At 43.1% G+C, this 23,098-nt stretch overlaps 2 protein-coding genes across 2 annotated transcripts in view; one reads left to right on the top strand and one right to left on the bottom strand.

The window, feature by feature from the left end:
* The window catches only part of LOC139372353 (collagen, type XXVIII, alpha 1a), a 30,036-nt gene extending 14,128 nt beyond the window's left edge, over positions 1–15,908 (top strand). Inside the window, exons 21-38 of the mRNA XM_071112070.1 lie at positions 23–94; positions 317–385; positions 1,015–1,086; positions 5,971–6,039; positions 6,280–6,348; positions 6,476–6,544; positions 6,788–6,856; positions 7,029–7,097; positions 7,372–7,440; positions 8,624–8,692; positions 8,881–8,961; positions 9,055–9,090; positions 9,191–9,227; positions 9,537–9,763; positions 9,999–10,326; positions 11,735–11,967; positions 12,590–12,866; positions 14,929–15,908. Of these exons, the coding sequence (XP_070968171.1) occupies positions 23–94; positions 317–385; positions 1,015–1,086; positions 5,971–6,039; positions 6,280–6,348; positions 6,476–6,544; positions 6,788–6,856; positions 7,029–7,097; positions 7,372–7,440; positions 8,624–8,692; positions 8,881–8,961; positions 9,055–9,090; positions 9,191–9,227; positions 9,537–9,763; positions 9,999–10,326; positions 11,735–11,967; positions 12,590–12,866; positions 14,929–15,101 (2,088 nt within the window). The 3' untranslated portion in view covers positions 15,102–15,908. The remainder of the gene's footprint in view (positions 1–22; positions 95–316; positions 386–1,014; positions 1,087–5,970; positions 6,040–6,279; positions 6,349–6,475; positions 6,545–6,787; positions 6,857–7,028; positions 7,098–7,371; positions 7,441–8,623; positions 8,693–8,880; positions 8,962–9,054; positions 9,091–9,190; positions 9,228–9,536; positions 9,764–9,998; positions 10,327–11,734; positions 11,968–12,589; positions 12,867–14,928) is intronic.
* A 437-nt stretch (positions 15,909–16,345) lies between these two features.
* LOC139372352 (glycoprotein-N-acetylgalactosamine 3-beta-galactosyltransferase 1-like) lies at positions 16,346–22,600 on the bottom strand. Its single transcript, XM_071112069.1, has 3 exons — positions 22,429–22,600; positions 18,536–19,200; positions 16,346–16,516 (listed from the first exon to the last, which is right to left on the bottom strand). Exons 1-3 carry the CDS (start codon positions 22,598–22,600, stop codon positions 16,346–16,348), a joined length of 1,008 nt encoding a protein of 335 aa, XP_070968170.1.
* Between the last annotated feature and the right edge of the window lie 498 nt (positions 22,601–23,098).

Here is a 23,098-nt window from a genome sequence, read left to right as displayed (position 1 = left end):
TCTGGTCTTTGGTCTTCTCCAGGGTGAACCAGGACCTGACGGATCTTCTGGGATACCTGGTATACCCGGGGAAGATGGAGCGGTCGGACCTAAGGTAAGCAAGGGGTCAAAGGAGGTCAAAGTTCATTGGGCCCCATTGTATATTTACTAGAGTTTAAAGTAAGGAATGATTTGCTCTAAAGTTTAAGTAATCTTTATTCGTCCAACTGCTTTAAAATGCACAGGCAAACGCACAGAGCACAGACATTTGAAATAGTTCATTTTCTAACTTGTTCATTGTCTGCATTTTTATATTCTCCTTGGTGTCTTGAAACAGGGTGAGATTGGTTTGCCAGGACTGCGAGGGACAGAGGGTGAGCCTGGGAAAGGAATTCCTGGAGAAAAGGTAGAGTTCTTTTTTTGAAAGTTTTGGATATAAAATGTTTACCCAGACAACCACCCACAGTCCTATAGAAACCTTTGGTACTGTAGTGCTGGCATACCTACATACACCTACGTTAAACACAGGATTACCTGCGTCCAGTATAGGAGTCCGACCGATTTATTAAACTCCACCTTAAGCAATACAGGAGAGGACTTCCTGAATGTTCAACCTTCAAAGTACAGGAAAGACAAATCTTGCGCTGGGCCTTACACAATTGAGTTGAGTAAGTTTACCGGTCAAAGGGTGTAACAACAGAGAAATCTTCAACATTATCGCCATATTAAACATGCCGTATAGACTCCCTGACCGGTGCTTCACCTTTGAAAAGCAATTCCAAGCAAGATTATACATCAAAATATAATAAGATATGAATGGCACCTGCATTGGAAACGGAAGTGCAAACACAGTATTGCTGCATTCCAGAGAATCCTGACAGTGTCAGCATCCCAAATAGCACCCTATTTCCTATATAGTGCACTACTTTAGACCATAGCTCTATGGTATGCACATCATAGGTTGGTACATACTTTCTCTGTCTTTGTATCTACATATAATTTTTTGAATGATTTCACTTGTGTGTTTATCTACAGGGTGATCGAGGTGACCGGGGGGTGAGGGGACTACCAGGAACACCAGGGCCCGTGGGACCTGCAGGAGCCAAGGTATGTTAAAGCCACACTTCTTAGTTTGTGCATAGCCTTAAAAAGTTGTCCCCTGCACTCTCATCAAACAAGGTGTAATTTCGAAATTTGGTTGCCCATCAGCAATCAGTCAATTAGCCCATGTCAGCTAACATGTTTTAGATTGGTAAGTTAGTCTAGTGGCCAGATATCTAAACATGTAGTATACATGGTCAAATTACACCCATTGATCATCAGTTATCATATTAAAAAATGCAAACATTTGTCTCCACCTTATGACAAAAATGTGTAGAATTGCAGGAAATTAGCTGTAAAACTGCACATTTTCTTTCCTCCAGATGGCAAAATGTGTCGAATTGACGCAAACTTGCTTTAAAATGGCAACATTGTCTCTACATCCCATGGCAAAATGTGCTTTTTTTGTGGACACCACCCCCATCATCCCTGCTGTAGTTAGTTAGATGTTAGGGAAGGTCAGGGTTCAAGTTACATGAATGGAATGCTGCTTGGAATTCTTCAACTTCATGTTCAGTCTGGGTGGTATTCTAACTTGAGATCTTCACGCATTTTTAAGTAAGTCTCCCATTGACATCAAGGATGTCTGAGTTGTACCTATCTCAACACTCAATCAGGCCCTCTATGCAAACGCTTGCTCAAATTCCAAATATGTGCTCTGTTTCCTCTATGGTTCCCATAAGCATTGACAAGAAGCCAGCAACCATTGTGTTCCATCACTACATTTTACAGCCTGGTCTCATAGACTAGACGGAACTTAGTAAAGTAAATCTGGGGACACTCAAATTAGTATGATATGTTATGTTTGGTATGGTTACAGAAGACAGAAGGTTACTTAAAGCAAAAACAAAAGGAGTATGGTTGGTCGTAGTGGTCGTAGTGGATCGGTCAGTGCATAACGAGAACATCTAGCAACCCAAAGGTTGCGTGTTCGAATCTCATTTAGCATTTTAGCTAATTAGCAACTTTTCAACTACTTGGTACTTTTTAGCTACTTTGCAGCTACTTACGTAACCCTTCCCCTAACCCTAGCCTTAACCCTTTTAACTATCCCTAACATTAACCCTTTAGCCTAACTCCTAACCCTAACTCCTCGCCTAGCTAATGTTAGCCAGCTAGCTAATGTTATCATTAGCCACCCAGCTAACGTTAACCACAACAAATTGGAATTTGTAACATATTAAGTCGGAACATATTATACTAAATGGATGATGGACATCCCCAAATGAATACATACCATACGAAACGTAACATATCGTACTATACAGAACAAAAATATAAATAAAGTGTTGGTCCCAGGTTTGATGAGCTGAAATTAAAGTTTTCAGAAATGTTCCATTTGCACAAAAATGTTCATCATAGGTACACTTCAACTATGACAGACAAAATTAGAAAAAAAAATCCAGAAAATCACATTGTAGGATTTTTAATGAATTTATTGGCAAATTATGGTGGAAAATAAGTATTTGGTCACCTACAAACAAGCAAGATTTCTGGCTCTCACAGACCTGTAACTTCTTCTTTAAGAGGCTCCTCTGTCCTCCACTCATTACCTGTATTAATGGCACCTGTTTGAACTTGTTATCAGTATAAAAGACACCTGTCCACAACCACAAACAGTCACACTCCAAACTCCACTACGGCCAAGACCAAAGAGCTGTCAAAGGACACCAGAAACAAAATTGTAGACCTGCACCAGGCTGGGAAGACTGAATCTGCAATAGGTAAGCAACTTGGTTTGAAGAAATCAACTGTGGGAGCAATTATTAGACCACTGATAATCTGATAACCACTGATTATCTCCCTCAATCTGGGCAAGATCTCGCCCCATGGGGTCAAAATGATCACAAGAACGGTGAGCAAAAATCCCAGAACCACACAGGGGGACCTAGTGAATGACCTGCAGAGAGCTGGGACCAAAGTAACAAAGCCTACCATCAGTAACACACTACGCCGCCAGGGACTCAAATCCTGCAGTGCCAGACGTGTCCCCCTGCTTAAGCCAGTACATGTCCAGGCCCGTCTGAAGCTAGAGAGCATTTGGATGATCCAGAAGAAGATTGGGAGAATGTCATATGGTCAGATGAAACCAAAATATAACTTTTTGGTAAAAACTCAACTCGTCGTGTTTGGAGGACAAAGAACACCATGCCTACTGTGAAGCATGGGGGTGGAAACATCATGCTTTGGGGCTGTTTTTCTGCAAAGGGACCAGGACGACTGATCCATATAAAGGAAAGAATGAATGGGGCCATGTATCGTGAGATTTTGAGTGAAAACCTCCTTCCATCAAGCAAGGGCATTGAAGATTAAACGTGGCTGGGTCTTTCAGCATGACAATGATCCCAAACACACCGCCCGGGCAACGAAGGAGTGGCTTCGTAAGAAGCATTTCAAGATCCTGGAGTGGCCTAGCCAGTCTCCAGATCTCAACCCCATAGAAAATCTTTGGAGGGAGTTGAAAGTCTGTGTTGCCCAGCAACAGCCCCAAAACATCACTGCTCTAGAGGAGATCTGCATGGAGGAATGGGCTAAAATACCAGCAACAGTGTGTGAAAACCTTGTGAAGACTTACAGAAAACGTTTGACCTCTGTCATTGCCAACAAAGGGTACATAACAAAGTATTGAGATAAACTTTTGTTATTGACCAAATACTTATTTTCCACCATAATTGGCAAATAAATTCATTAAAAATCCTACAATGTGATTTTCTGGATTTTTTTTCTCATTTTGTCTGTCATAGTTGAAGTGTACCTATGATGAAAATTACAGGCCTCTCTCATCTTTTTAAGTGGGAGAACTTGCACAATTGGTGGCTGACTAAATACTTTTTTGCCCCACTGTATTTCTCTCAAATTTTGTGCACAAAGTTGTCTACTCTGTGCACAATGTTAGTCTTTGCTTGGTAAAGCCCCGCCTTATCTCAGCTCACTGGTCACCATAGCAACACACACCCGTAGCACGCACTCCAGCAGGTACATTGCACTGGTCATCCCCAAAGCCAACACTTCCTTTGGCCGCCTTTCCTTCCAGTTCTCTGCTGCCAATGACTGGAACGAATTGCAAAAATCTCTGAAGCTGGAGTCTTATATCTCCCTCTCTAACTTTAAGCATCAGCTGTCTGAGCAGCTTACCGATCACTGTACCTGTACAATCTGTAAATAGCACATCCGACTACCTCATCCCCATAATTTGACTTACCCTCTTGCTCTTTTGTACCCATATCTCTACTTGCACATCATCATCTGCACATCTATCACTCCAGTATTAATGCTAAATTGTAATTATTTTCGCCTCTAGGGCATATTTATTGACTACCTCCCTACTCTTCTACATTTGCACACACTGTACATAGATTTTTCTATTTTTCTTTTGTGTTATTGACTGTACGTTTGTTTATGTGTAACTCTGTGTCGTTGTTTTTGTCGCACTGCTTTGCTTTATCTTGGCCAGGTCGCAACTTGTTCTCAACTGGCCTACCTGGTTAAATAAAGGTGAAATAAAGAAATTACATCGCTGTAGTGATTAGTTCTCCTTTGCCAAGATAATCCATCCACCTGACAGATGTGGCATATCAAGAAGCTGATTAAAAGCCATGATCATTACACAGTTGCACCTTGTGCTGGGGACAATAAAATTACACTAAAATGTACAGTTTTGTCACACAACTCAATGCCTCAGATGTCTCAAGTTTTTAGTGAGCGTACAATTAGCATGCTGACTGCAGAAATGTCCACCAGTGCTATTCCCAGAGAATTGATTGTTCATTTCTCTACTATAAGCCACTTCCAACGTTGTTTTTTTGTCTGTATGTCCAACCGGCCTCACAAACGCAGAACACATTTGCAACCACGCCAGCCCAGGACCTCCACATCCGACTTCTTCACATGTGGGATTGTCTGAGACCAGCCACCCAGACAGCTGATGAAACTGAGGAGTATTTCTGTCTGTGATAAAGCCCTTTTGTGGGAAAAAACAGATTCTGATTATCTGGGCCTCGCTCCACATTGGGTGCACCCATGCCCAGTCATGTGAAATCCATAGATTAGGGCCTAATTTATTTATTTAAATTGACTGATTTCCTTATATGAACTCTAAGTCAGTAAAATCGTTGAAATTGTTGCATGTTGCGTTTATTTTTTTGTTCAGTATATCTGGGGTGTCTCGGATTTACGTACAAAATAATATGAAATACTCTCAGACCAGGTTGCATTTTAGTGTCATCAATTCGCATCAAGTCACTTCCTTACAATGCAGTTTGTTTTACTATCAGTGTTTGCCTTCATGGCATAATTCTCAGATTTCAAAGCACACAGACGGCAGGTTTCCTAGTGTTTAGAGCGTTGGCCTAGTAACCGAAAGGTTGCAAGATCAAATCCCCGAGCTGACATGGTAAAAATCTGTCGTTCTGCCCCTGAACAAGGCAGTTAACCCACTGTTCCTAGGCCGTCATTGAAAATATGAATTTGTTCTTAACTAACTTGCCTAGTTAAATAAAGATATTTTTTTAAATAAGTATTGCTTATGTTACTTTACAAACTATTTGAGTTACTACATTATTGGGGCTGTTGTATGAAATTGTTTGATTAAGGATAAAGAAGACAGATGAACAATATTCTTTATAACGACACCAACACACTCTTTTAGGCTTGTTTACCCTATGAGAGGTATTTTTTAACAAAACATTTATCGTGACAATATCAGTAAACTCCCATTTGGCTCCTTTACAGTAGATTTGGCTCATAATATGAGATGTGGATTTTGACTGCTGGTTCAACATATCAGCGGGACAGGTCGTGTGTGTTTGCTGTAGTTACCTGGCTATTGTTTGTTTGTCATCCGTGAGGTTCACGGTGTCATGTATCTCACGTCTCTGTTCTTCTGTTCAGGGAGAGCCTGGCAGTTTTGGAATGATGGGTCTACCAGGTCCTCCTGGCAGGGGCCTACCTGGGTCAAAGGTAAGTGGTAAACACACACACACACACACAGCATAGTGTCTTAAAAATATCAGCTCTTGACCTGTGTTGGAAACCATGGTCCCCTGCGTGCCATAAGCCCGGTAAACTAAAGCCTAGCCATTAACTCTAGGAACTAATTAAAGTCTTCAGGTCTCAGATAAAGTGACTACTGAGTAACACACCCATGCATGTAATGCTCTGTCATACACAGCACTAAAACCGTATGGTCCACATTGACAGGGTGACCTTGGACCAGTGGGGCAGTCTGGGCCTGTAGGAGACCCTGGAGTGGGCATCGCTGGGTCGAAGGTAACCTCAACGGACAGTTAGAACAAGGCCTAGCTTTATTACATTATTGCCAAGGTTTTGGCAGCAAGCTAGTACTACAATGACACATATTTTTCTGTGTGTGTGTGTGTGTTTCTCTCCCATTCAGGGTGAGAGGGGGAACCCTGGACCTGTTGGACCACCAGGGTTGAAGGGAGATGGCTACACAGGACCTCAGGTGGGACTATTGATGTTGCTAGTTATTTAAAAACCCTAGTCTAGTTTGCCAGCCCTGTATCTCTGTATTTGAAGTTACTTGCAGATGTGTGGGAAATATATATAATATAATATAAAAACTGCACACTCTGTTCACTTGTTTATTAAGTTACATAGCATCATCATAGCCTTCATAAGAGATTTAGTATGCATTGAAAATTAAATCCCAACACATGAACCCAGTCTTGTTCTTGTTGGTAAACAGGGCCTCCCAGGGTTGCCAGGGCAACCAGGAGAGTTGGGACCTGAAGGGAAAGGATTACCTGGCCCTAAGGTAAGCGCTGAACTTACCTTATACACACAATGTTAACTCAAATACTTCACACAATTAATCACAATTTTACAGGCACGGTTTTACACTCTCTCTCTCTCTATCTCTCATGAGTGTATATACTGCACTGTATGTGTACAATGAAACATTAATTCATATTATGTTTGTGTTTCAGGGTGACAGAGGTTCATCAGGACTTCCAGGGCCAACAGGACCTCCTGGCATTGGTCTGCTGGGACTTAAGGTCAGTGATGACTGGAAACACAGGATTAGTCCAGAAACAGCCTGCATCCCGTTACTCCTACCCCCTACCGCGTAGCCCCTACCCTTTACCCCCTAACCCCTACCCCCTAGCCTAGCCCCTACCCCCGGCATAGATCCTTCATCTGCTGTAGATCTTCTTGTAGACACCTTTTGTCAACATCTCTTGTTTCTTTTCAATGCCAGTGTACTTTTAATTAAGGTTTATTTTTGAAAATTGTAATGTGGAACTGAACTAATGTTTGTGTGTTTTGCAGGGTTCTGTGGGTCAGCCAGGTCCACCTGGTCTGTCAGGAATCACAGGAGAGGGCATCCAGGGGCCCAAGGTAGGGCCTCATTATCACGCTGGACTGGCCTGAGATAGTGATCATAATTATGATAATGGTGTGATATTTATATCACGACACAAGGTGAGACCCAGATGCAGACACAGGAGGCAGATGGTTGGAGTCTTACAATGTTTATTAATCCAAAAGGAGTAGGCAAGAGAATGGTCATGGACAGGCAAAAGGTCAAAACCAGATCAGAGTCCAGAAGAAGTGGCAGACAAGGCTCATGGTCAAGGCAGGCAGAAAGGTCAGGCAGGCGGGTACAGAGTCCAGAAACAGGCAATGGTCAAAACTGGGAGGACTAGAAAAAGGAAAATAGCAAAAAGCAGGAGAACGGGAAAACCGCTGGTTCACTTGGAAAACATACAAGATGAACTGGCACAGAGAGACAGGAAACACAGGGATAAATACACTGGGGAAAATAAGCGACACCTGGAGGGGGTGGAGACAATCACAGGGACAGGTGAAACACATCAGGGCGTGACGATTTATTGGATACTTATGTCATAGTGACAATCTATCAACTGCAATTCTAATTAAATGCCAATGTAATTATAGTGCAGTATGTCATTCATGGCCCCAGAAACGAAAGACTGTGCTATGTTCAAGTGGGGAACCACAGGTAATAAGGCATTGGGCCACCACGTGCCAACAGAACAGCTTCAATGCACCTTGGCATAGATTCTATACTGGTCTGGAACTCTATTGGAGGGATGCAACACCATTCTTCCACAAGAAATTCCATTTTGTTGATGGTGGTGAAAAAACGCTCTCTGAGGCGCAGCTTCAGAATCTCCCATAACCATTCAATTGGGTTGAGATCTGGTGACTGACACACACCCTTTAAACCCCCCTATGCTTCTTATAGCCATGGTAGCCAAGACAATGAGCAACTGTGTATTTATTTATACATGACCCTAAGCATGATTGGATGTTTTAATTGCTTAATTAACTCAGGAACCACACCTGTGTGGAAGCACTTGCTTTCAATATACTTTTACTCGAGTGTTTATTTTATTTTGGCAGCTACCTGTATGTTCAGAGGGAAATTGGTTTTGGTACTATCAATCTGACATGGTACAATATTCTGTGTGCTGCTGTATACAGTATTGTGAGCTGTTTTAACATTAGCAATGATTAATCATACTAATCATTAGTCTTGTCTTTTTTCGACATTCAGGGAGAGCCTGGGTTCGAGGGGCCAAAAGGCCCCCGGGGGCCTCCAGGGGACGGCTTTCCAGGAGAAAAGGTACAAACTTAACCAATGCTTTTGATCCCTGCAGGAATTGAACCAGCAACTTGAGCCACGCAGGACTGTAACTGCCAAACACACACAGACTGGTTCAATGCCAACATGGACACACAACCATTTGCTGTTCAATATAAATGTTCTTGTTGATGTTCTTAACGATACTGTTGTCATATTACTGTACACAGGGAGACAGGGGGATTCTTGGAGATCGTGGGAAGAAAGGAGACAAGGGAGAATTTGGAGAGCCAGGATCTACAGGACCCATGGTATGATAGTCTTCTGGTCCCATCATGGTCATAAAATAACGTATGTCATGGTTAATTTATATGTTGATCGCTAACCTGTGTTCAAACTTGCAGGGGAAATCCGGTGAGAAGGGGGATCCTGGCTTGACAGTGAGTAGAGCACAAAATCCATATGGTTTCATAATGGCACCTTTGTTATGTCTCTCATCCATATTTTAATATCTTAAATGTTTTACTCTTCCACCCACAGAGAGAGGAAGTAATCAAAATTATCAGGGAAAGTTGTGGTGAGTTAAAACAGCTCATTGACTATTCATACCTACAGAACATAAACACCATTGTTAGTGTTAGCCAACATTTATTCTTTCTAAGGAACTGTGCACAGAGCTCCCTGGAAAACAGTGGCAATTGTTTCTATTGCTGGACAATCCTTTGCTAAATAAATAAACATGAATAAATCAAATGTGCTTCTGTTTGGTCTTTGGGTTCTAGGCCAGGTTACTGTAAAACACGATGTGACAACTGCGGATGTAAAAATGACTTTTTAAATACATTTGATTGATTGATATAGACTGTCTCTATGTTTATGTTCTCAGGCTGTGGTGTGAAGTGCAGAGAGAGTCCTCTGGAGCTGGTGTTTGTGATTGACAGCTCAGAGAGCGTTGGACCGGAGAACTTCGAGGTGGTCAAGGACTTTGTGAACACCCTGATTGACCGTGTATCTGTGAACCGCGAGGCCAGCAGGATCGGTGTGGTCCTCTACAGTCATGTGGACATAGTGGTGGTCAGTCTGACGCAGCAGTCCAGCCAGAACGATGTCAAGGTCAGTAGTATTGAAGCAGATGAGTACCTGTCACAGACTGGGTTCGAATCCCGGGTCTCCTGCATGTCACAACTGTATTAGCCCTCTGAGCTAAAGCCTAGGCATTCTTGAAGCAGATCTGTGTTTATTCTGCTGTATCCTTTTTCTGTCTGATGTAATTACACTCACTGTTTCATCCCCTGGTATGTCTATCATATATCTATATCTATTTGTCTGTCTGTGTAATTTCTCTCAGGCTGCGGTGAGGAAAATGCCGTACCTGGGCGAGGGCACCTTTACGGGTAGTGCCATTGGGAGAGCCAACCAGCTGTTCCAGGCCTCGCGGCCCGGTGTGCGTAAAGTTGCCGTGGTACTAACCGATGGGCAGGCAGACCGCCGTGACGCAGTGCAGCCCGAGGAAGCTGCCAGGGAGGCCCACACCGCCGGCATTGAGATGTTTGTCATCGGCGTGGTGAATAAGAAAGACCCGCTGTACGCAGAGTTCCAATCTGAGATGATCGCTATCGCCTCCGACCCAGACGAGGAACACATGTACCTGATCGACGACTTCATGCTGCTGCCGAGTATGTGGTTCTAAATGAAGTTGTAGACTCTAGATGAAATTGTAGACTCTAGATGAAGTTCAAGACTCTAGATGAAGTGCTAGACTCTAGATGAAGTGCTAGACTCTAGATGAAGTTCAAGACTCTAGATGAAGTGCTAGACTCTAGATGAAGTGCTAGACTCTAGATGAAGTGCTAGACTCTAGATGAAGTGCTAGACTCTGCCTAGTATATGGTTCTAGTTCGGTTTTATTTACATCCACAGTCATAGCAGTCAATACAAAATTAAATCCATGTGAACGGCATCGGCCTATCTAAATACATATGCTTAAATTGATAAAAGAACAGACAACAGATCTATTCTAACAACTCTACTGACGAGCCCCGTTAAGGGGTTTGTGAAGGAGATATCTTGATTTCTGTAGATTGGCACGGAACAGTGCCAAAATTGCTTTATAACAATAACGTGATAATGCTATAACTTTTATATATAAATAGAATATTTAAAATGTAAGTATTTGAGTATAAACAAACAGTGTGAAAATGCATTGCACAAAACGCTGTCACTATAGTTGCAGTATTGTAAAGTCTTTAAGTGTGATAGATCATGTTTCATCACATCCCAACTATGCTCACTGCATGGCCTGTTTAAAAAGGACATTTGAGAAAATGTCACCCTTATTCGTGATGCCTGCCATCACTGCCATCAGATACTTTAAAGAACTGCCTTTAAAAAGCAACAAATCCATTTGAAGACGTCCTGTGTCAATGATATAAGTCAGAAACAGTTATTCTAGTGTCAAAATTGACTACAGAGTCAAAATAGGATAATTTTGGTCATAAAGTCAGTCTCGTCTAAAACGGAGCATAGACAGTGAGACAGACCTGCCCAGCAGCTCCGAATTTGTTTACATAAGACAACATGTCACACATTTATCTTGAGAAATACTGCACCAAACACCTTAGTTAGATGTAAAATTGTGCAACATCCTCAGCAAAAATTTCTAAATGAATTACAGATTTCTTGAATTACTGTATCTTAGCTTCATTCTGCGGATTTTGGGGAGGGCTTCCACTTATACAGTGTTTTATGGGGGACAAATATCATTAACCAAATGCAGAATTGGTCAGAAAACAGAAAACACAACTGAAATCTCATTTTTCTAATGAGCAACAGAAAAACACATGTGCCAATCGACGTGTTCAGTCGCTCTTTAAAGTTTAAACCAAAGGTTATATACATGTACATGACCAAGTGGTGGAGTTCCCACACACTAGCTAGAGAAACAGGCCAGTGACATTCTATTATGACTGGTGATGATTGTTCTGTGTTTTGAAACTCCCTGGATGACTGTTTAATCCTTTAATAGCTTGAAATGAACTTGATTGAGGTTGATTACAGTCTTTTAAACTGTCTGTCTTGGCACAGCCCTGGAGAGTACGCTGCTAAGCCAGATCTGTGAGCACAACGGTGGAACCCTCTTCATCCACAACCCCATACCCACCCTTGAGGTTTACAGAGAAGTCCCAGACAGGGGGGGCATACCCACCCTTGAGGTTTACAGAGAAGTCCCAGACAGGGGGGGCATACCCACCCTTGAGGTTTACAGAGAAGTCCCAGACAGGGGGGACATACCCAACTTTGAGGACGATTACAGAAGAGTAAGAGAAAACACTTTTAGGACTTACGGGATGAAGGAAAAAGGAAACCGCACACTGCTCTTGATCGTATCACTGATATTTAATAAGCTTACGTATCGGCCTCGCGGCCTTCGTCAGAGCTTTCTCTGACGCGGCCTTTGTCAGAGCTTTCTCTGACGAAGGCCACGAGGCCAATACGTAAGCTTATTAAATATCCGTGATACGATCAAGAGCAGTGTGCGATTTCCTTTTTCCTTCATCTTGTTCAACTGTTGCCATGCACCTGCAAAAAATATTGCTCAGATGTGCCTTTTGAATTTTGTAGGACTTACGGGAGGAACTTACTAAGACACTTAAGATGAACAAATGGACAAAACCACATTAAAGTAGACATTACAGACAATGGCCAAAACCACATGAAAGTAGACATTTCACATGATCATACCAATACCAATACACAAATTACACTCTAACAAACTATGTATTACACTTTAATAAACTACACTCTAACAAACTACATAGGGCTGTAAATAGCTGCGTAATACTCTAACATCCAGTCTGTTACCATGACTGCTGCAGTGATCACTGTCTGGAATGCGTAGTCGTTTGATATTTCTTCCTCTGTATATTTCTCCCTCCCCAGCCTGGACCACCAATATTTGAGAATGAGAGCCCTCCCTCCTCACGGGCCCCAGAATCCCCTGGCTTCAACGAGAATGAAATTGACACTGGCAAGACATCGGTCTTCGAGGTACCCCTGAACAAGCTCCCAGACGTCATGACAGCAGCATCAGGGGGCCAGGGGGGGAAGCAGCAACCCCCTGTTATCTCTATGGTGGGACCCCAGACCCCCCAGACACCCACCAACTGGCAGTACATCCCCAAGACCACCCAGCCTCTGCCAGACATCTTTGTACCAGGTGAGTCTCTTTTTTTTAATGACCATTTGAGAAATTACATTATGTAGGATACATCTCGAACTGTACAAACAATTGATTGGGAAACATTTCCTCATTACTCCTTTAAAATGTTTCGTCTATGGTATTTATTTATCCTTTTATTTAACTAGGAAAGTCGGTTAAGAACAAATTCTTATTTACAATGTCGACCTAGGAACAGTGGGTTAACTGCCTTGTTCAGGGGCAGAACGACAGATTTTTACCTTGTCAGCTCTGGGATTCGGTCTAGCAACCTTTGGGTTACTAGTCCAACGCTCTAACCACTAGGCTACCTGCCTAGTCCAACGCTCTAACCACTAGGCTACCTGCCTAGTCCAACGCTTTAACCACTAGGCTACCTGCCTAGTCCAAAGCTCTAACCACTAGGCTACCTGCCTGGTCCAACACTCTAACCACTAGGCTACCTGCCTAGTCCAACACTCTAACCACTAGGCTACCTGCCTAGTCCAACACTCTAACCACCAGGCTACCTGCCTAGTCCAACACTCTAACCACTAGGCTACCTGCCTAGTCCAACACTCTAACCACTAGGCTACCTGCCTAGTCCAACACTCTAACCACTAGGCTACCTGCCTAGTCCAACACTCTAACTACTAGGCTACCTGCCTAGTCCAACACTCTAACCACTAGGCTACCTGCCTAGTCCAACACTCTAACCACTAGGCTACCTGCCTAGTCCAACACTCTAACCACTTAGCTACCTGCCTAGTTCAACACTCTAACCACTAAGCTACCTGCCTAGTCCAACACTCTAACCACTAGTCCAACACTCTAACCACTAGGCTACCTGCCTAGTTCAACACTCTAACCACTAGGCTACCTGCCTAGTCCAACACTCTAACCACTAGGCTACCTGCCTAGTCCAACACTCTAACCACTAGGCTACCTGCCTAGTCCAACACTCTAACCACTAGTCCAACACTCTAACCACTAGGCTACCTGCCTAGTTCAACACTCTAACCACTAGGCTACCTGCCTAGTCCAACACTCTAACCACTAGGCTACCTGCCTAGTCCAACACTCTAACCACTAGGCTACCTGCCTAGTCCAACACTCTAACCACTAGGCTACCTGCCTAGTCCAACACTCTAACCACTAGGCTACCTGCCTAGTCCAACACTCTAACCACTAGGCTACCTGCCTAGTCCAACACTCTAACCACTAGGCTACCTGCTATTACCTGGTAGACTCAGATCTGTTTACTTGTTCAGGGTTGTCACATCTTTAACAAACAGACGTATTAACCCATTTGTCTCTCTGTTAGTCAATGTGTGTTCCAAATCAAATCAAATCAAATCAAATTTTATTTGTCACATACACATGGTTAGCAGATGTTAATGCGAGTGTAGCGAAATGCTTGTGCATTTCGCTACACTGAAGTATAAAGTCCTATAAGTATTTATAAAACAAGTGTAATGCTTTATAACTTGTTATTAGGATGAAGAAGCCTTTATAAAGTATTACAAAAACTGAAGAGAAGAGAATCATTAGATCATTTGTTTTGGTACTGTCCATATGTAGTTGTTTTTGGTCGCAGCTTCAGGAATGGCTGCTGGATGATTTAAAAAAAAAGTCATAGTCAATCGATCAATAATATAATAATACTCTTAGCAAAAATGTGTATCTTTCATTTAGAATCAGAACTTTTCTGAAACATCACAGTACAGTTAACCATAACCGGATGGCGTTCAGAGATAGTTGGGAGGGTTGAGTGGAGCTGAAGGATGGGACTCAAAACAAACAAAAGATAACTATTGTAAAATATACTGTCTCCATCAAATGTATTTAGTATGTATGATCTGGAAGGATAAGCCTAAGAGTTGTTGTCCATTAGTTTACTCCAATTAGGGGAGGGATGGTAGGGTTAGGGGAAAATAATAAAGGAATAAATCTATGTCTGGGCGATTGGAAATGATGCAGACGATTACATTGATGGAAGCTACAATCTATCGGCAATATTAAAGCTGATCTACCACCTAAACATAAATGAAACAGTATGACAAAAACCTCTTGTCTGTTCCAGTGGTGGGGTGCAGACAGCCGTTGGACCCTGGGCCGTGTCGTCAGTATGTGGTCAGGTGGTACTACGACCCGGAAGCCAACTCCTGCGCACAGTTCTGGTACGGAGGTTGCCAGGGTAACGGAAACCAGTTTGAGTCGGAGGCCGGGTGCAGGAGCGTTTGCGTCCGCACGTAACAGACAGTTGTGCTTTGTTTAAAGAGAGAAGGGCCGTGTGCAAATTCCCCAATGATAATGTCAGAGGGATGCACTGAGGACATGGGCTCCTATCTATCTATGGCTGCGTCCCAATTCTCCTGAGGATGGGGAGTGTGTAAGTGCATACTTCGCAGAAGGGTGGAGAATCGGGACATAGGCTTTCTATCAGTTACAGTTCGACCAAAGCTCAGGCGAACGACAGCACTGCTACACTGATGCTCCAGAGAGGACCTGTATACTGTCTCTTTATTTCTGTGTTCTTTATGTAGTCTGTGAACCAGCCCCTGTACTGTACAAATGTTCAACCTGTTTACATTTTGTCTATTTTCACACACTATTGTTTTTACCCATTGTGTTGCTTCAAATAATTGTCCAATAAAAAGACACCTTAATAACTTCCAAACCATAAACCTTGTGATCTGAACAGATTCTCACAGGTCAGGATTCTCATGACATAAAATGACATATCTACTGTATGTGTGTTGTATATAGTCCAGTTCTATCTCAGTGTCATCTTTCACTAACAAACTGAGTGTTATATATCGTGCTCGACCTCCAGAAATCTGTAGAAGACAGGAAGTAGATACTTCTATTTTCATATTAACAAACTACCATGTTAACCTTTGTTTTACTGTAAGTTGTAAAAAAAATGAACACTTGGCTGTAAAATATATTTTTGTTTAATATTGTACAACAAAAGCAAAGAAGGAAATGTGAAGCTCACACAACAGAATAAACGTGTTTGTTTTAATAAATATATAATAAAATAAATCATAAGCACTTTCAGCTACAATAAGTATCATGTGTACTTTTGAATGACAAACAGGGGAAATGACTGACACTTGTGGTCAGTATTACAAACCTACAGTTAAAGGCAGTCTGGAAGATTCCCTGCTTCTCAAATCAAATTTGATTAATGATATACAATAAATAGTAAATGCCTTATGAGCTTACTACAACTGTCTCACCCTATCACAATAACTCTAGAGCTTCATTGTTAATATAGTTGTTGTCATTTGAGTCGTTGTAAACAAACCATGTATCGTTTCAAAATATGTTTAAAACTACCGTGTCGATGAATTTGAGAGTGGTTACATTTCCCCAGTCTCATCGCTCAGCATACCAAACAATGTGGCAGGGTCAGCTGTTGTTTCTGGCATTTAAACATTACACAGTAATACATACTTTCTTCAGTGCAGTAGTCTCTCTGTGTTATCTCTGTGTTAGGCAGAGACGGGTGTGTTACTCTCACTTTCAGTCCCTGCAGAATCAGGGTTGTACCTGTACTGGTATCCGTAGGGCCGTAGGTTATAGGTCAGATATTCCAGCATGTACATCTGTACATTGTAGATGTAGTGAAAGGATACGGTGTGATCTGAACAGCATTCTGGGCCCTGGGAGAAAGAAAGGCTGTATTAAGCTTGTGTAAAACTTTATACGCTGAACAAAAATATAAACCCAACATGCAACAATTTCAAAGATTTTACCGAGTTACAACTCATATAAGGAAATCAGTCAATTGAAATAAATAAAGCCATAATCTATGGATTTCACATGACTGGTGTTGGATTCAGGGTGACACTTTGAGCATTGTTATACTCAGAGGTATAGGAACATTAGTTACAAAAGAGACGTGAGGGGTGCCATAAAGGAGCTTGGGAGGGGCTGAGTGCAGGGAAAACAATCGCATGTGACAGCACTGATAAGGGGAGAAACCGTTGAAGACTCATATCACTTAGTTCCCTGATTAGCAAGAATGATGCAATGTTTAGAGACAAGGAGGAGACGCCACCCAAAGCGGGGTATGAATAATACCACGGGGGAAGCCATGTCTTTGTCTGAATTACAGCAGTATCGACCCTTTGGGAAGAATAGAACTTGTTTAAGCTTCTCTGGTGTCCGTGGAGTCATTTACTCTTAAAGATTAGAACCTAACACTGGGAATACAGATAATCATCTGTTGGTCACTGATACCCTTAAAAAAAAGGAGCGTGGGTCAGAAAATCAGTCAGTATCTGGTATGACCACCGTTAGCCTCATGCAGCGCGACACATCTCCTTCACATAGAGTTGTTCAGGCTGTTGATTGTGGCCTGTGGAATGTTGTCCCACTCCTCTTCACTGGCTGTGTGAAGTTGCTGCATATTGGTGGGAAGTGGAACACACTGTCGCACATGGCAGTCGATCCAGAGCATCCCAAACATGCTCAATGGGGGACATGTCTGGTGAGTATGCAGGCCCTGGAAGAACTGGGACATTTTCAGCTTCCAGGAATTGTGTACAGATTCTCGTGACATGGGACTGCATTATCATGCTGAAACATGAAGTGATAGCGGCAGATGACTGGCACAACAATTGGCCTCAGGATCTCGTCACGGTATCTCTGTGCATTTAAATTGACATCAATAAAATGCAATTGTGTTCGTTGTCCATAGCTTATGCCTGCCCATACCATAACCCCACCATAGGGCACTCTGTTCAAAACGTTGACATCAGCAAACCGCTCACCCACACGACACCATACACGTCTGCCATCTGCCAGGTGCAGTTGAAACTGGAGTTCATCCGGGAAGAGCACACTTCTCCAGAGTGCCAGTGGGCATTGAAGGTGAGCACTTATCCACTGAAGTCGGTTACGACGCTGAACCACAGTCAGATCAAGACCCCGGTGAGGATGACGTGCATGCAGATGAGCTTCCCTGAGACTGTTTCTGACAGTTTGTGAAGAAGTTCTTTGGTTGTGCAAACCAATAGTTTCATCAGCTATCCCTGTGGCTGGTCTCAGACAATCCCGCAGATGAAGAAGCCGGATATGGTGGTCCTGGGCTGGCGTGGTTACATGTGGTCTGCGGTTGTGAGGCCGGTTAGACGTACTGCCAAATTCTATAAAACGACGTTAGAGGCGGCATATGGTAGAGAAATGAATGTTAAATTATCTGGCAACAGCTCTGGTGGATATTCCTGCAGTCAGCATGCCAATTGCACGCTCCATCAAAACTTGAGGCATCTGTGGCATTGTGTTGTGTAACTGCACATTTTAGAGTTCACTTTTATAGTCCCCAGCACAAGGTGCAACTGTGTAATGATCATGCTATTTAATCATCTTCTTGATATGCCACACCTGTCATGTGGATGGTTTATCTTGGCAAATGAGAAATGCTCACTAACGTAATCCAAGGTTTGTGCAAGGCTACTTATAATAAGCACAAAGCCATGAGTAAATCTATGAGTAAAGATTTACTTTAGCTAGTCAGTCATTACACTGTGAATGCCAAACCCTAAGCACCTATGACAACTCTCCCATACTACACGTGATTGAGAGAGCATCACAACCACACACAGAGTTGAGAATAGAATAGAATGGTATGAGTGTACTTGTAAGTGAACAGTTGATTTTGGGTAGGGTATGCTTACCTCTCTGGGTTTGTAGTAGTCATACAAGAGAAACCAAGGCCGTTTTCTGGGTGGCTTTTTGATCAGGTACTTGTCTGGTGGGTAGGGATGAAACGTCTGCCTTCCCTTCACATCCCTGGAGTCTCCCGGCTCCACACCCATTGTCTCCATACACTTCCCCAGAGCCATGTCTTCTATGATGGAAAAGTGGGTACATTTCGCCATGTCGAATCCCTCGATGAACCTTCTGACGGCTTCTTTACTGAGGACATAGCCGGCTCCACCGCTCATGTAACCCTGGTGGACGAACGGGCGGAACCTTCTCCCAAAGTACACAGGCTTCTCCGGGTCCTGTTTGGACAAGGTGTAGCGGAGGTTTTCGATGACCACGAACGTGTCATCATCAGCTTTGAGGACCCAGTCGTAGTCGTTGCGGTGGTGTTGGTAGATGTACTGGAAGGCTCTGATGGTCTTCCAGTAGAGCTGGTCTCGTCCCTCGGTTACGTTGAGCCCCACCGTCGGGAATTCTGTCTCCACTGAACTCATGTAGAGGATTTTGTTGCATCGGTTGGCCCAGGTGGCCCGGATGTGTTTGGTTCTAGACTCCAGGTTCTTAGGTCCAGTCATGATCCAACATAGCAGACGCACCTTCTGGGACAGGTTGGCTGCAACACTCCTGTTCTCATCTGAAAGAGATCATTTAAAGATAATTAATGAAAATTGTGGTCATTTAGCACAGTGGTTCCCAAACTGAGAGGACGCCCCCCTCCCCCCGAACTGAGTCCGGCTTTCAACTTACTTTTGTTGTAATAGTAGAATGCACAAGGTGCAATTTCGAAATTTAGTAGTTTTCTTCAGTGTGTGGATTATTTGGGGTCAATTCCATTTCAATTTCAGTCAATTCAGGGAGTACAATTAAATTACAACTCTAATTCCAATTATCTTCCAATGCTTTTCAATTAGGACACTTTTTTATTGGAATTGGTATTTCATTTACTTTCTGAATTGACTGGAATTGAAATGGAATTGACCCAAACCCTGATATGTGTCCTCTATATGGGAATCAAACACCTAGTGTTTCCAGCACTGTGCTCTCTAACCCACTGGCCTCTTGGAAACACAATGCTTTCAGGAGTAATAGATGTTTTACGATGCAGTTTAAAAATAGACAATAACAATAGCGAGACTATATACAGGGGGTACCGGTACAGAGTCAATGTGCTGGGGCACCGGTTAGTTGAGGTAATTGAGGTAATATGTACATGTAGGTAGTGTTATTAAAGTGACTATGCATAGATAATAATAGAGAGCAGCAGCAGTGTAAAAGAGGAGGGGCAATGCAAATAGTCTGGGTAGCCATTTGATTAGATGTTCAGGAGTCTTATGGCTTGGGGGTAGAAGCTGTTTCGAAGCCTCTTGGACATAGACTTGGCGCTCCGGTACCGCTAGCCATGCGGTAGTAGAGAGAACAGTCTATGACTAGGGTGGCTGGAGTCTTTGACCATTTTTAGGGCCTTCTTCTGACACCGCCTGGTATAGAGGTCCTGGATGGCAGGAAGCTTGGCCCCAGTGATGTACTGGGCCATACACACTACCCTCTGTAGTGACGTGCGGTCGGATGCAGAGCAGTGGACATACCAGGCAGTGATGCAACCAGTTGGCCCATGCACTCGATGGTGCAGCTGTAGAACCTTTTGAGGATCTGAGGACCCATGCCAAATCTTTTCAGTCTCCTGAGGGGGAATAGGTTTTGTTGTGCCCTCTTCACGACTGTCTTGGTGTGCTTGGACCATGTTAGTTCGTTGCTTGGACCATGTTAGTTTGCTGCTCCACTACAGCACAGTTTATGAGAATGGGGGCGTGCTCTGTCCTCCTTTTCCTGTAGTTCACAATCATCTCCTTTGTCTTGATCACATTGAGGGAGAGGTTGTTATCCTGGCACCACACGGCCAGGTCTCTGACCTTCTCCCTATAGGCTGTCTCGTCGTTGTCGGTGATCAGGCCTACCAGTCTTGTGTCATTGGCAAACGTAATGATTGTGTTGGAGTCGTGCCTGGCCATGCAGTCATGAGTGAACAGGGAGTACAGGAGGGGACTGAGCACGCACTCCTGAGGGGCCCCTTTGTTGAGGATCAGCGTGGTGGATGTGTTGTTACCTACCCTTACCACCTGGGGGCGGCCCGTCAGAAAGTCCAGGCTCCAGTTGCAGAGGGAGGTGTTTTGTCCCAGGGTCCTTACCTTAGTGATGAGCTTTGAGGGCACTATGGTGTTGAACGCTGAGCTGTAGTCAATGAAAAGGTAGATAGTGTGGTCTACAGCTCCTTTTGTCCATGTGGGAAAGGGCAGTGTGGAGTGCAATAGAGATTGCATCATCTGTGGATCTGTTAGGGCAGTATGCAAATTGGTGTGGGTCTAGGGTTTCTGGAATAATGGTGTTGATGTGAGCCATGATCAGCCTTTCAAAGCACTTCATGGCTACAGACGTGAGCGCTACGGGTCAGTAGTCATTTAGGCAGATTACCTTAGTGTTCTTGGGCACAGGGACTCTGGACGGTCTGCTTAAAACATGTTGGTATTACAGACTCGGACAGGGAGAGGTTGAAAATGTCAGTGAAGACACTTGCCAGTTGGTCAGCGCATGCTTGAGGGTACACGAGGCTCGTGTCATCTGGTAGTCTCGTGTCACTGGGCAGCTCTCGGCTGCGCTTCTCTTTGTAGTCTGTAATGGTTACAAGCCCTGTCACATCTGACGAGCTTCGGAGCTGGTGTAGTATGATTCGATCTTAGTCCCGTATTGACACGTTGCCTTTTTGATGGTTCGTCAGAGGGCAAGCGGGATTTCTTCTAAGCTTCCGGGTTAGAGTCCCGCTCCTTGAAAGCGGCAGCTCTAGCCTTTAGCTCAGTGCGGATGTTGCCTGTAATCCACGGCTTCTGGTTGGGGTTTGTACATACAGTCTCTGTGGGGACGACGTCATCGATGCACTTATTGATGAAGCCAATGACTGATGTGATGTACTCTTCAATGCCATAGGAAGAATCCGGGAACATATTCCAGTCGGTGCTAGCAAAACAGTCCTGTTGCTTAGCATCTGCTTCATCTGACCACTTTTTTATTGACTGAGTCATTAGTGCTTCCTGCTTTAATTTTAGCTTGTAAGCAGGAATCAGGAGGATAGAATTACGGTCAGATTTGCCAAATGGAGGGTGAGGGAGAGCTTTGTATGCATCTCTGTGTGTGGAGTCAAGGTGGTCTAGAGTTTTTCCCTCTGTTTGCACATTCAACATGCTGATAGAAATTTGGTAAAACAGATTTAAGTTTCCCTGCATTGAAGTCCCCGGCCACTAAGAGCGCCGCCTCTGGATGAGCGTTTTCCTGTTTGCTTATGGCCTTATACAGCTCATTCAGTGCGGTCTTAGTGCCAACATCGGTCTGTGGTGGTATGTAGACAGCTACTAAAGATACAGGTAGATAGTGTGGTCTACAGCTTATCATGAGATACTCTACCTCAGGCGAGCAAAACCGTGAGACTTATGCATAGGCCCCCCGCTCCTTGTCTTACCAGATGCCGCTGTTCTATCCTGCCGATACAAGGTATAACCAGCCAGCTGCATGTTGATAATATAGTCGTTCAGCCACGACTCCGTGAAGCATAAGATATTACAGTTTTTATGTAACCGTATAAGGGACCACAGCTTTCACCTGGATTCACAAAGTCAGTTTGTCATTGAAAGAGCAGGTGTTCATAATGTTTTGTACACTCACTGTACACCTCCATATTAAGAGGAAAGAGACCCAATAACCTAGTTGTTTCAATTAAATTCATTTTTTATAACTGAATGATATTACATTGTAATAAAAAATGAATTACAGCTATTTGTAATTTATTATCAATAATAAGTAATAAGTCAATTACCTGAGTGCATGTGTCTTGGAACCCCCCTGTCATACTGAACTCCATTGGAGTTACCCAGAAGGAAAACAGCTGGGTCTACAGTGCTAGAATCTGAGTAAACAATGTATAGGATAGACAGAAATCCTATACACAGCCCAGACACAAAGAATACAGTTGAAAGATTGATCCTCATTCCCCTCTCCTTCAGATCAAACCCTGTGAGTGATACAAATATGAAGGAGAAGTGAGTTTGGGCAGATGAACAAAGACGTGTTACTTCAAACTTGTTAAAATAATATGCAAACATGCAAATATACTGTATACAGTATACAACTAACAATAATTGTGCTATCAGTTTCAAGATCAGCTTACAAGGGGGAAAAGTCTTTGAAAAAGAATGCATTGTAATAATGGATCTCAACCAAAATCATTGTTGCTTTTAAAGTTACAAAAACACAATATTTTAATAATTATATTAGCTTACCTGTTCACAAAATTTTTTATTGAAATATTGGTATTATTCTCCTCTGATTGTGGATAATGCAACAGTGTTGAAAAGTGGAGCTGTCGGGAATGGATTTGCTCAAGGTGTGAAAAAAGTTTAACCCAAGCAGAAGGCGAACAACTTCTATATTTAATGATTAAATAGACAAACAATAGACAGACACATGCATATGGGTAGACAGACTCG

The sequence above is a fragment of the Oncorhynchus clarkii genome, chromosome 18 (assembly GCF_045791955.1).
Source record: "Oncorhynchus clarkii lewisi isolate Uvic-CL-2024 chromosome 18, UVic_Ocla_1.0, whole genome shotgun sequence".
Taxonomy (NCBI): Eukaryota; Metazoa; Chordata; class Actinopteri; order Salmoniformes; family Salmonidae; genus Oncorhynchus; species Oncorhynchus clarkii.
This window is presented reverse-complemented; position numbering and strand designations above follow the sequence as displayed.

What these genes read in the sequence shown, in the direction of transcription:
- LOC139372352 (XM_071112069.1), bottom strand. Translation starts at nt 22,600, where the DNA reads ATGAGGATCAATCTTTCAACTGTATTCTTTGTGTCTGGGCTGTGTATA. An exon ending in TCCAAGACACATGCACTCAG is followed by an intron (nt 19,201 to 22,428) that starts GTAATTGACTTA and finishes GATCTCTTTCAG; the next exon opens with ATGAGAACAGGAGTGTTGCA. An exon ending in ACTACTACAAACCCAGAGAG is followed by an intron (nt 16,517 to 18,535) that starts GTAAGCATACCC and finishes TCTTTCTCCCAG; the next exon opens with GGCCCAGAATGCTGTTCAGA.